General features: G+C 59.9%; 1 protein-coding gene across 1 annotated transcript; it reads right to left on the bottom strand.

Annotated features, from left to right (window-relative positions):
• Nucleotides 1–1,427: 1,427 nt before the first annotated feature.
• Nucleotides 1,428–12,595, bottom strand: CSRNP1 (cysteine and serine rich nuclear protein 1). Its single transcript, XM_062200671.1, has 5 exons — nt 12,488–12,595; nt 6,389–6,618; nt 4,384–4,643; nt 3,612–3,929; nt 1,428–3,520 (listed from the first exon to the last, which is right to left on the bottom strand). The coding sequence occupies exons 2-5, from the start codon at nt 6,576–6,578 to the stop codon at nt 2,543–2,545; spliced, it is 1,746 nt and encodes a 581-aa protein (XP_062056655.1). The 5' UTR covers nt 6,579–6,618; nt 12,488–12,595; the 3' UTR covers nt 1,428–2,542.
• Nucleotides 12,596–12,810: the final 215 nt, after the last annotated feature.

Raw genomic sequence — 12,810 nt, 5'->3', positions numbered from 1 at the left:
TCCTGTGTGCTGAAGCAATCTCTACTAAGGGTGGGCAGGGCCAGTAAAGAGGAGAGACAACTGGGGGTCCCAGGGTTCTGGACCTGAGAAGCCCTTGCATCTCTGGCTAAGGTGGTTGCAAAGGACATGCTGCCCCCACCACAGGCCAGACTCCAAACCCCAAGTTCTCAGATGGCCATTGTTTTTTGTTTTTTGGTTTTTTTTTTAAGATTTATTTATTTATTTGAAAGTTACACAGAGAGGAAAGGCAGAGAGAGAGGTCTTCCATCTGCTTATTCACTCCCCAGTTGGCCGCAATAGCTGGTATTGCGCCCATCCGGAGCCAGGAGCCCCTTCCGGGTCTCCTACACAGGTGCAGGGGCCCACGCACTTCAGCCATCTTCCACTGCTTTCCCAGGCCACAGCAGAGCTGGATTTGAACCGGTGCCCATATGGGATGGCGCCCATCAGGCCAGGGCACTAACCCGCTGTGCCACAGCACCAGCCCCCGGATGGCCACTGTTGACGGCCATGGGGTCTTTCATGTCCGTGCATGTTTGGGGGCAAGGGGATGGCACGGACAAAAAGGGGATTAAACCTGTAGAGAACGAGAGGCAGAGCCATGGAGAGAATGCAGGGGCTTGTGGGTGCAGGCATTCCTGTAAGCGTGCTGCCTCCGTGAGACAAAGCATTCACACATCGAGGAAGCCCAGGCACGGAGCAGGTAGCTAACTTGCCTGTCATTGCACTAGGAAGAGGAAGAGCTCAGATTTGAACCCGCATTGTGGGTCTGTGCATGCTGAGTGAGCCCAGCACAGACCAACCAAGGCAGATTAGGAGCGCACAAAAAAGGGGCTCCTTCAGTGACACCCCCCCCCCACTCCTAGCACTGTGTGAATCTCATCCTAAGTGGGAGGGAGGTCCACCATTCTCCTCCTCAGGCTCCCAGACCGGGGCTCCCCAGGGCAGGGTGCAGCCTGCCGCTCTGGCCCACAGCCCAGCCGAGCTCTGGGGACAGGTCCAACAGGTCTAGCTGGTACAGATGGATGAGGCTCTGCAGCTTCCGGTGCTCAGTCCCCAGGGACCACAGCGGCTGAGCCCACTGCCAGGGCAGGTCTCCACCAGCCACAGGTGGGTGACTTCACCTTCAGAGCCAGGCCCTAGCTAGGAGGGCACCTTCATTCATCCCCAGCCCCACTGCTGCCCCAAGCAGCCACTGGAGAGGAGTGGGTTAATCCACAGGAGAAACTGCTCCATGTGCCAGGCCAGCCTTAGCTGGCTTCCTGCCTCTCAGATTGACTGGCCTGACTGAAAGGTGGCCTGATGTGCCAGGTACCCTGAACACAGCCTCAGTGTACACACTTGCCCCGCAGGGCATGCCTTCCCCTCCAATCCCCCCACCCTTGCACCTACCTGCATTGCCCATCCCACAAATGCAGACCACACCATTAAAAATAGAGCCTCTTTATTGGTACCTGCAAGCTCAGGTACAAGGTGTTCCCACAAGCACACAGGCTGGCAAGGCCTCCTGGGCAAGGGGGCAGGCCCAGAGACTTAGGTTTCTTGGCACAGACACACAGAGAAATGAATAAATTACAGTCTGACACTCAGAGACAATATAGAAATTATGCAAAATTCATCAGCAGAAGTCCTAAGGAGCCACCACCCACCACCTGGGCACAGGGCACAGGCAGGTGGGCCAGGATGGAGCAGGGTGCCCAGGAAGCCCTGAGATCGTGGGTCCATGGCACGCTTTGTGCCCCAAGGCAAGCCCCTCGCCTTCTCTGGGTCGCCCACTCCCCCCTCCTACATCACAGGCAGGGAATAAAGGTGTGGCCTTTAGAAGGAGTAGGGACTGGGGCAGTTGGCAGGAAGCAGAGGACTGGGTGGGGCAGAAGGGAGTTTTGGTCAGCCCAGCCCCCACCTGCTCCACCATGCAGGAGCCAGGTGGCTGACGCATGATCCTGGGGCTCCAATTCACACCTGATCTGCAAAGCCCAGGCAGGGCAAGGTCCAGGGCTAAAAGGCAAACGGGACTCGGGGTTGGTATCCACCCCTGCCCCTGCCCAAAGCCACCTCAGTCTAATAAATTATGGAAATAAATTATAGTCTTCACAGTCCAGAGGATTTAGCCACCCAAGGGTCTATGGTTCAGGATGGCAGAAGCCACCGCCAGAAGGGCGGACTGCAGCCTGGTCTCGGGGCTAAGGAACCTCATACGGAGACCACAAAGGGGTCTGCAGACCACAAAGGGGTCTGCCTGCCAAGCTCCAAGGGAGCGCCACCTTCTTCCCAGCCTGCACTGCGGAGGTGGAAGAGCGCTGTGTGAGTGTGGGGAAGTCCCCTCCCCCACCCCCTCTTCAGCACAAGAAAGTTTAAAAAAAATTAAATAAATAAATCCAGAGTGTTACATAAAAACCAGGGGTGCCCACATAGCACCTCAGGGCTGAACCAGTCAACCAGAGCCTGTTACCTACAGACCTTGGTGGGGGAGGTCCCCCCACATGACAGAACAGTAGCGATAGCGCTCTGGGGGCTGGGCAAAAGGCACCCCCCGAAGTCCTTACACGGGCACAGGCTCCATCAGAGGCACCGGGGCAGCATCCTCAAAGGGGCTGTCCGCCAGGGGGGTGAGGGCTTCAGCTGCAGGCTCGGACAAACCCATGAGCGACTCCAGGAAGCAGGTGCTGATGTCCCCTGGTGGAGAGAGGCTGGGTAAGGGGAAGTGGGGTGCCTCGAGGTTGTCCAGGCTGTCAGAAACCTTGTGGGAGGTGTAGTGAGGTCCCAGACTATAATCTGGCAGCGCCTGGAGCAGCTCAAAGGAGTCGCAAGAAGACAAGCTGAGTTCCACCGAGCTGCTCTGGGCAGCATCCATGCCGGCCGGCTCTGCCGTGCCAGCAAGGCTGCCTTCTCTCAGCCCCTCCAGGCCGCTGTTCAGGAAGCAGCTGGCATCCAGGTTCGCGTTTTCATCCAGGATGCCTGACGTGAGGCTACAGCCAGCATAGCTGTGGGTCCAGCTGGCCAGGCCACCAGGGTCACCGGTACCGAAGATGTCAGCCGGGTGGAAGCAGCTGAGGTTGTCCAGGTGCCCCACCCCACCTTCCTCCTCCTCTTCCTCCTCCCCTCCGAGGTCGGAGTCACTGAAACTCAGGATCCGTGCCAGGCTGTCGTCATCCATGCCAGGCTGGAAGCCAGGGCCAGGCAGGCTCGGGTGGGCGGGCCGGTCAGGGGCCTCACTGGTGCCGGACGCTGTGGAAGAATCGGTCATGTCACTGCTGCAACTGTTATCTCCCAGTTCGCTGCTCGCCGGGGGTTTGGCAAGTGGAAAAGAGGGCACCAGGGCCTGGTCGTCAGGACGGGGTGGGCTGCCCTGGGTGGGGGCCTCCACCTCCCCAAGGCTCTCGGCCCCTTGCTCCAGCTGCAGACGAGTGAGTGTGTGAATGAAGTGGGTCTGAACTCGCGCCTGGTTGAATTCCACACGGCCCTTGGGGTTCTCACAGCCCTCCTTGCAGCAGCCACAGGGGAATGCCGTGTGGTCCATCTGTGGAAAGAGCAGAGCTGCAGGTGAGGCCTCCGCAGAGCACAAAGACATCCCCAGGCCCGGGCTCCCCACCCCAGCTCGGTCCCCGCACCTGGCACTTGATGCCTGCCAGGCTGCAGCTGCAGGTCTCAGGGTCACAAACCCTGTCACAGCGACAGCCACAGTCCTCTCGGGACTGGCGCAGGGCCTGCAGCTCCCGCTTCTCCTCCCGATCGATCCTGCGCACGCCCGCGGCACGTAGCAGGGCACGCCGTCGCCGGGCTGGGTAAGGCTGGAGGCAGCTCACTTCCTCCAGCCGGCCACTAGCCACGGCCACTGCCAAGTCCTCCTCCACAGAGGCGTCATCGATGCTGTCCACGGTGAGCGGAGGTCCCGCCTCTGCCGCCTCGGGTACGCCGGCCGCCGAAAGCTGCATGGACAGAAGAGGGGGATGTGAGGGGCACTGGTGCCCAACAAAGGTTCCCCAAGTGCTCAGCCCCTGTGCTGGGCACTGTGGCTACAGCACAAAGCCAGCCAGCCAGGCGCCCTGCCCTAGGTAAGTTCATGTCCTTCCTCCGATCACAGGCAAGCCAAGCCCTCTCTCCTGGCTAGACAGACAGGCCCCCACCGACCCCACCACGTCACATCAACCCTACATCGCCCTCTCCAGTAAGGTCAGATTCAGGCACTAAGTCCCTCCCAGCCCAGTCCCTGCACTTGCTCTGAGCCCTTACATGCCTCCTCTCTGCAGATAACTGGATCCATGGCCTGTTCCCTACATAAACCAGGAGCCAACCCATCAGCAGCCACTCCTGCCCCTCCCCACTCAAGGCTAGCACTCCGGCAGCTGCCGGGGCGCGGGCCATGGAGAGGGGTCTCCCTACCTTCCACCGCAGCACCTCCAGCTTCTCCTCCTTCAAGCGCTGCCGCAGCTTCTCACGCCGCGCCCGGGCCTGCTCCTGGGTAAACTCCGCCAAGGAGAAGTGGCGGCAGGCGCTATGGCGAGGGGCCATGCCCAGGGTACAGCCGCCACGGCCAGGCACGCTGGTGAAGCCCTGGCACCGGGGGAAGTAGAAGACGGTAATGCCATCAAAGGTCACACGGCCGGGGCGCTTCCGGGGAGCCCGCTTCAGGATGGACAGGGCTGGAAGGCAGGAGGGAAAGGCAGAGGGTTAGTCTGCGAAGCCAGCACGACCTCCAGGACCACGCAAAGCTGCCTCCCCTCTCCCCTACCCTGAGAAAGAGAGATGGATCTGAATTGAGGAGCCAGCCTAGGGCTGAGGCTGATACAACAGAACACCACACCCACATCAACACTCGGTTACTGGAATTTGCCAGCTCAGATGGAAGCACTTAGAGGATGAAACATCTGCCCATCTTCAGCCATTCGTTGGTCCCTTGTCCAGCTTTTACAGTTATTGATTTGTAGGAGCTCTTTATATACCACATTAGAGACAATAATTATCATTTAACTTATCTGCAAAAATATTTTGGTCTTTCTGTTCAGGGCATTTTACAAAATAATTTTTAACACTTATTAAATAAAAAATATAATCTTTTCCTTTATAGCATCTGTTTTGCAGAGAGACCTTCCCTGAAGAGTAGGCTGTGAATTGGTATAGTTCTTTGCTCTGGGCTTTGGCCTGGCCCAGCCCCGGCCATGTGGCCATCTGGAGAATGAACCAACGGATGGAAGATCTCTTTCTCTGCTTCTCCCTCTCTCTCTGTAACTCTTTCAAATAAATAAATCTCTGGGAAAACAAAATCAAAAACAAAACCATACTGGCTTTAAGGTATGAGGAAGTCTTCAAAAAAGTCATGGAAAATGAATATTATGGAAAAACGATGCATAGATTTAAAAACTTTTTGCAGCAAAATACACTTATCTTTCAATTTCATTTTCCACAACCTCTTTGAAATTCTCTTATATAACACAGTTGTATGTAGACAGCGGCTACAAAGGTGAACAGATTATCTGTGATATTAAAACTTAATGGCGGAGTGGAGTGGGCAGTGTTGAGGCCCAGCAGATTAAGCCACCACTTGCAATGCCGGCATCCCACTCGGGAACGCCAGTTGAGTCCTGCCTGCTGTGCTTCCAATCCAGCTCCCTGCTGATGCACCTGGGAAAGCAGTGGATGCCGGCCCAAGTACTTGGATCCCTGCCACCCATGTGGTAGACTGGGATGGAGTTCCTGACTCTTGGCTTCAGCCTAGTTTAGTCCTGGTTGTTGTGGCCATTTGGAGAGTGAATCAACAAATAGAGGATCTTTCTCTCTCCTCTCTCCCCCTCTCTCTGTCACTCAGCCTTTTGAACAAATACATAAATGTTAAATAAAAAAAAAAAAAACTTTATGGGCAGAAGTGATTATGGAAAAATATATCTGAAAAAGCTCTCAGGGCTTGGGGGTGGGGGTGTGTGTCAATGAAAATAAAGTTGAGAGACCCTGCTCGAGGGCCATCTTTGTCAGTTTGGAATCGGAATTACACAAGCAACCAGACAAGGCTGCCGAGCCTTCTGACACGTGAGGGCCTGGCTTGGCGGCTCCCAGGCAAGGCAGGTGGGGTGTGGGACGCCAGCGGTTCAGGCTGTAGGAAGGCAGGGTGCACGCTGGAGAAACGAAACTGGAACAGAAAGGGCCCAGCGGGAAGGCCCAAAGGGCCACTCTGAGCAGCTGCATCCTGTACATCATTACTCCCAAGGCCAAAGGTCAAGCTGGTCCAGGAGCCTCGGGACAGTGGGCACTGAGTGACAAGGTGGGAGCCACAGAGTGGGCTACTTGGGGACCTAACCTCCGGAGGCCAACACAGCTCCGGCCAGGGCCTTCTAATGTCATCTTTCAAGAAGCAAAGGAGTGTGCTAGGGCTCCCGGGGGAGAGAGGACTCACGGGTGAAACTCCGGGGGCCACCGCAGTCCCGGTGAGGCTGGGGTGTCTGGTCCCAGGGGCCCTCCTCATCCGAGTACCAGGTGGGGGGGTCTGAGGAGCTCGGGGAGCAGCAGCCGGAGGAGGAGGAGGAGCAGAAGGAGGAGGAATCCTCATCCAGCTGGTCAAACTTCCTCTTCAGCAGCCCAGACATGGCGGTGCAGGGTGTGCCCTGGGGTCTGGGGACAGGCAGCCTGGAACAGAAACAAGAGCTGTTAAGTGGGGGGAACCATGGGGAGGAGGTGGGTTCTCAGCCAGACTCGTGGTTCCTCCCACTCCCATCCTCCCAGCCCCACCCTGTAGCTCCTAGGGGATGGGGCACCCGACCAGCACCACCTCTCTGCAAACTCACGTGCAAGTCCACATCCTGGTGCTCCCAAACTCCCACCACCTCTGCCCAAAGCCCACCTAGGAAGCCGCCAGGCACCCTCCCCGCTGCCTCCTACAACCCCCCCCCCCCCCCGCCCCAGCACACACACACACATGCATCCACACCAGCAGGGGCAGGAGGCAGACAGACCACCAGATGGACTGACAGCCCTGGGCCAGGCCTCCCTCATTCCCCGACAGGAATCCTGGGGGCTGACTCACCGGCTGGGTGATTCACACAGCTCGCATCTGTGTGCCTTTGTGTGTGAGGCCGTCTGCGCCCCACAGTCCCTCTTACGGTGGCTCTGCCTCCTGCACACCCACACACAGACGCGCCCCGCTGCACACACGGGGTCGGCTGCAGGCCCTTGCTCCAACGCCTGGCTGACCAGGCACTCTGGGAACAGGCTGGCTTCCACCCCAGCCCCCAGCCCCCGGCCCCCGGCCCGGCCTGAGGACTCTGCCGAGCCCCTCCTCTGACTTTCCCCTAGAAAGCCCCGCCTCGCAGGAGAGCGGTCTCATGCCTCCCGGCCTGGCTATGTGACCTGAGCAGCTCATCTCGCCCGAGCGTTTAAAAATGCACCAAGTGCTCCAACATCTGACCCTGCCAGTACGCATGGACATCCCATGGGAATCATTTTTTCCCTTGGAAAGAACTCAGATAGTGCAATGACTCCCTACTTCAGCTGCCCACGCTAGCTCATGTCCCCCGTCTCTCCTGTCCGCAGCTCTGTGCCATGGGGCCTGAGTCTCCCCTGTGAGGAGCAGAGACTCCCACAGCCAGTATCGGTGGGGGGCATTTGGGACTCCTTCCCTTCAATGCTTCAGCTGCCAACAGTCCCTCCCAAAGCCGGGGAACCCCCAGGAGTCCGCGCCAAGGGCTCAGCACAGACACCTCGCCTCTGTCGCTAGGTCCTGCTGCACTCGGGGCTGGGCCCCGGGGAGGTCAGCAGGAGGAAGGGGAAAGGAAGCCAAGGCTGGCAGGGCTGGGGAGCCCCTCCCCCACTGCCATCACAGGAAATGAGAGAGAACAGGAAAAACCTACCAGAAGGCTGTCTGTCTCCTGTTCCTCTACTCAGGTGTCCTCTCCAAACCCCTTCCTCTTCTCTCAGGCTTCCCCCGAAGCCCCTGAGTCCTGCTGGAGGGTGTGCTGCCAACTGACTACCTGCAGCCTCCCTCGGACAGGCATAGGAGAGACAAGACAGTCTCCCTCCCAGGCTGGTCCCCCACCCTGGCCTGGGGGAAGAGCGTGCACAGGTGTTTCCGGGGGTTTCTAGCAGTTGTTTCTCAGGCGTGGCAACCCCCCTCCTCCAGGGTCAAACCACAAACACAAACAATCCAGCTCCCAGCTGACACGCAGCTCTCCCAGGAGAAGCGGGACTTACAACCCAGAGCCACGCGCACATATGCACACGTGAACCAACCACAGACACTCAGACACACACACGTGGACAAACAGCCCCCACACATCCTGTCCCCGCACAGTTGTAAGGGGAGATCCCATCTTTTCGCAAATTCAGGATGCTGCTTGCTACACGCACAGAATGCCTCCCTAATCCCACTCCAGAGCCCGACACCCTTGGGACCAACTGCCTCTTGCTATCTCCCCCAGGCTGTCCCCTAGAAACATAAAATTCCGCAGGCCCCAAATCGAACCCCTTGTCTCCGTTCCCCACCCCCCACGCCATCTGTTCTTCTTCCTGTGTTCCCTATCTTAGTAACAGCACTGCCACCCACCCAGTTACTCAAGCCAGAAACCTGCAGTCATCCTCCGCCCCCTCCCCCCTCTCCCTCCATCTACACCGAAGCACCCAGCCCTGGGAGTTCACCCTAAAGTGGTCTAATCCACAGCGCACAAGGCACACACTCAAGAAGGCCACAGAGTCACCTGGTGTGAGGTTAAGCACCTTGGCTGCAGAGTGAGATCGCTTCCCTTGAAACCCCGGCTCCACTTTAACTGGCTGGGCCGTCCCGGGCCAAGTTCCTTAATCTCTCTATTTCTCTGGTTCTTTGTCTTACAACCTCTTAGGGTTGGGAAGTTTACAGGACCCGATAGTGTCAATTCCCTAAACAGCACCAAGTGCTCAGTGCATGAGTTACCCTACACCGTAAAAAGAAAGACACCCAGATGAATCTCACAGACATCGTGCTGAGCAGAAGCCAGACACAAAATACATGCAAATGACGTTCAAGAGAAGGCAAAACCGCCAGTAGATGATGGCACAAGTCAAACAGAGGTTCCCACGGGGAGGGTCAGCAGGGACTATTCCAGGGAAAGGTGGTGGCTACGTGGGCGTCTGGAACTGCATGAACACTCCTCTGACTGTACACCCAAGATTCATAAACTTCAAGCATTGCAATTAATTTAAAAAGTGCACTACCCTTATCAATCTGCTCCCACTGCCATGGGCCAGAATGAACACAGCAAACCTCTTATCTGCCCACTACCCCCTTGCTTAAACCACTCTGAAAGTCCCCTAGGGAGGCTCACTAACAGGACCAGGTCCAGAATTCCCAGAGGCTGAAGGCTGGCCACTGCTTCCTCCCCCAGCCTCCACGTGGGACTCTCCCCACCCCCTCCATACCCAGCTGAACTTGCAGTTCCTCTCCTGTCCCCACTCCCCCTCCTGCCCTTGCACAAGCTGGATCAACCCGGCCTCATTCCGTTCCAGAATTTCCTCCAAAGGGGCCCCCTGAACCTCCTATTCCTTCTTCCTGCGTCTCTGGGCTCCTGCTATGGACTGAGTATTTGGTTGTAGCCCAAATGTGTGCTGGAATTTGGAGGTGGGGCCCTTGGGAGGTAAGAAGATCCTTAATGAGATTACTGCTCTGGTAAGAGACACAGCAAGACCATGACTTTCACCAGCTTGATCTCCAAAGCTGAGACCTAAGTTCCCTGTGTCTAGGCGACCCCCTCAACCGCAGCAGGCCCAACAGACTGAGACCCCCCCCTGCCACGGGCCTCCGATGGCCTCGTCAGAGCCCTTCGCTGACCATCCTGCAGCAGCCTCACTTCCGGTCACTGACAACAGGCTGCGGGAATCTGCCTGGCTGTCATGAGCCTGTGCCATGGAGAAGCACCTGGCGTCGTCAGGGAGACCTCCTGCTCCTGCTCCTGGCGGCGGGGGGTGGGGGGGTGGGGGGTGGTCACACGCCAGTTTCCCAGCATGTGCAGAAGGCTCAAAGCAAGCGTGGTGCTCAAAAGGAGTAGCTTGGAGGGGAGCAGAGGATGCTCAAGGCAGGCATCTTAGGGATGCCCTCTACGGACAGGTGCAGCCTGGGACTGAATGAGGAGGAACCCCCCCTCCCCCACCTCCGCTGCTGCTTTTCGGGGAAGGAGGTGGGAGGGGGAGCCTGGTGTTCCTCTGTCCCACCTGGAAATCCAGAGGTGGAGAGCGGCAGAGGCAGAAGACCGAGGCAGAAGAACGAACGAAAGATAGTGAAAGAGTCCAAGAAAAGTGTCAGACAGTGAGTCACAGGATGGGGGCGGGGCCCTCCACAGCCACCCAGGAGTCAGGATCCCGACTGGGGCACTGTTCCCAGGGGGTGTGTGGCCCCCGCCGAGGTCCTGGTAGAGGAGAGAAAGGCCATCTCCAGGAGCTGGCTCAGACAGAAATGCCACACCCCCACGCGCCTGGAGACAGGCTCTGAATCAGAAAGCACCAGGCTTCTTCCGGGATCTGCGAACCCGGCAGCCCTCCTGCCACTACGCACGCACGGCCCCAGACAGCGACAGGCCCAGGGGACGCGTCCCAGCCCCGCAGCCACAACTCTCCTCACACTCAGGCCATACTGCCAGGCAAAGGCCCCCTCACCCGGCATCAGGTGCTGCCTGGGGAGAGGGAAGACAGGAGTCACCGAACCCTGTGCCCACCTCAGTGGTGCCACCAAAGCCCCAGCTCCCAGGCACAGCTGGCACGGGGAGGAGACACCTTTAGCTGCCTCCATTCCCCCTCTAGGAATCCAAAGAATGTATCCTTTAATCAGAGCCCCAGGGCTGTGCCTACACCGCCCCCCTCCCCTCCAATACCTGGGGGGTCACACAACCCCAGGCCCTCAGCAACTACTTCCTGGGAAAAGGGAAAGGCACCTCTGGCCCCCACTGGGGGAAAAAAAAAAAAAAACCAGCTGCCCAGAGACAGCAGACAGGAAGCCTGGGCACACCCCTCCCCCACCCATCCCTCTGAAAGTGATCTCCGGGGAGGGGACAGTTCCTCAGCCTTGGCCTCCAGGGCCTGGCACTGGGGAGGTGCCAAATATTTGCTGGCAACAGGAGGCAGCTGCTCCCGTGCTAGGGAAACTGCACCTGACAGTGACTGCATCCTCCATCTAGGGAAGACTCCAGCACCCTCATTCATTCACTCATTCATTCATTCCTCGAATAGGTACCGAGCTCCTATGTGCGGAGCACTGGGACAGGCACTCGGGCACACAGGGAGCAAGACCTACACAAATGGTTGCCCCCTGAAGTCCTGCGTGGAGTGGGGAGGGCCGGGCCAGAGAGGGTGGAGTGCGAGGCTATGGGAGGACAGGATGTAGGCAGAGTTCCAGGCAGGGGGGCGCTGAGTGGGTGAGGGGCTGGAAGACCCAGAACCGAGCCCTAGAGGGGGAGGGGCGGCCGAGCCGGGGTCACAGGGCAGCCTTTAGCCTGAGGGCACGGGAGGCCACCAGAGGGCTTAAGCAAGGCGTGACGATACCAGATTTGCATTTTTAAAAGATGGCTCAGCACTGGGGCTGGAGGGGGTGTGACCAGTTGGCCGGCCAGGTGAGATGACAGGATGAAGGCTTGGGAAGAAAGAGGGTGGATTTGGGGAGCACGGGATGAGAGGACGAAGGGCAGGGCTGTCCGGGATCTGGGGGCGGTGATGACTAAGTCTCCGGAGGCCCGCGAGACTTCGGGGTGGAGGGGTAGCAGGAGCCGGGGAGGGACCCCCCTCCCCCCCGCTGCGGGGCCGAGCCAGAGAGCGCGGTGACTAAGTAAGTGTGTGGCTGTCGCTGCGGTGTGGGCATCTCCGCAAGTGCGTGCGGGTGCCAGGACTCCCCGAGAGGGGAAACGGAGGGCGGCAGGAGCGCGTGGGAGGGAGCCTACGTGTGCCCGCGGGTGGCCGGTGTGGCTGCGCCCCGTGACTCAGAGCGGTGGCCTCCGCGTGTGACGGCGACCGACTGACAAACAGGTGAGCGCACGACACAATCGCCCTCCCCGCCGGGGGTCCGTGACTCACCGCGCCTCGCCGCGCGCTCATCCTCCGCCCGCCGGGGGCGCCCGGCACACGCCGCAGCCCCGGCGCGGCGCCCGAGGAGGAAGGCGCAAATGTCACCTGCTGCGGCCACGCGAGGAACTTCTGAAAAGTTCTCAGGCAACTGGGTCAAAAGGAAACTCGGCCGCGGGCGCGCGCACCCCCGCTACCCCACCGCTCGCCCCGAGCTCGGGCTGCGGGGACACCGACGGAGACCCGGCACGGCGAGGGGGAGGGGTGCGGGAAACTCGCGGCGCCCGGTCCCGGCCCCCCGACCCAGACCCCGGCCCCGGCCGCGGCGCGTCTCCGGCCGAGCGGGCAGCCCAGGTCCCCCCCGGGCCCGCTCAGGGTGCGGGGCAGCGACTGGCAAGCGGCAGTGTCTCCCCCCCTCCCAGGACGCGGGACGCCCCCTCCCCGAAGACCTGCCCGGCCGAGCTCGGGGCCGCTCCGCGCTCACCTGCGTTCACCCGGGCGGCTCGCCAAGGACACCGACCGGACCCGCCGTTCTCCCGCCGCGGACGACTCCCCGGCGCCGCGGCCCCGCGCGCGCTCCGGCCGGCAGCCGTCGGTCAAGCCGTCCGCGGCTCTGCGCGTCCGGCGGCGGCGGCGGCGGCGGGAGACTGGCTGCGCGGGGCCCCGCCCGCGGCTCCGCCCCCCTCGTCAGTGGAAAACTCCGGGGCTCGCAGCGCTGACGCACGCCGGGCCTCCCGCCAGGCCGCCCGCGGCCCCGCCCCGGAGGCGCCGCCCCCTCCCCCGCCCGGAGCCCGGCGCGGCGGCCGC

Source organism: Lepus europaeus, chromosome 9, assembly GCF_033115175.1.
Source record: "Lepus europaeus isolate LE1 chromosome 9, mLepTim1.pri, whole genome shotgun sequence".
In the NCBI taxonomy this organism is placed as follows: domain Eukaryota; kingdom Metazoa; phylum Chordata; class Mammalia; order Lagomorpha; family Leporidae; genus Lepus; species Lepus europaeus.
This window is presented reverse-complemented; position numbering and strand designations above follow the sequence as displayed.

Coding starts and splice junctions, on each gene's coding strand:
- CSRNP1 (XM_062200671.1), bottom strand. CDS start 6,578: ATGTCTGGGCTGCTGAAGAGGAAGTTTGACCAGCTGGATGAGGATTCC. Junction 4,644..6,388: donor TGGCCCCCGGAGTTTCACCC/GTGAGTCCTCTC, acceptor CCTGCCTTCCAG/CCCTGTCCATCCTGAAGCGG. Junction 3,930..4,383: donor TGGAGGTGCTGCGGTGGAAG/GTAGGGAGACCC, acceptor CTGTCCATGCAG/CTTTCGGCGGCCGGCGTACC.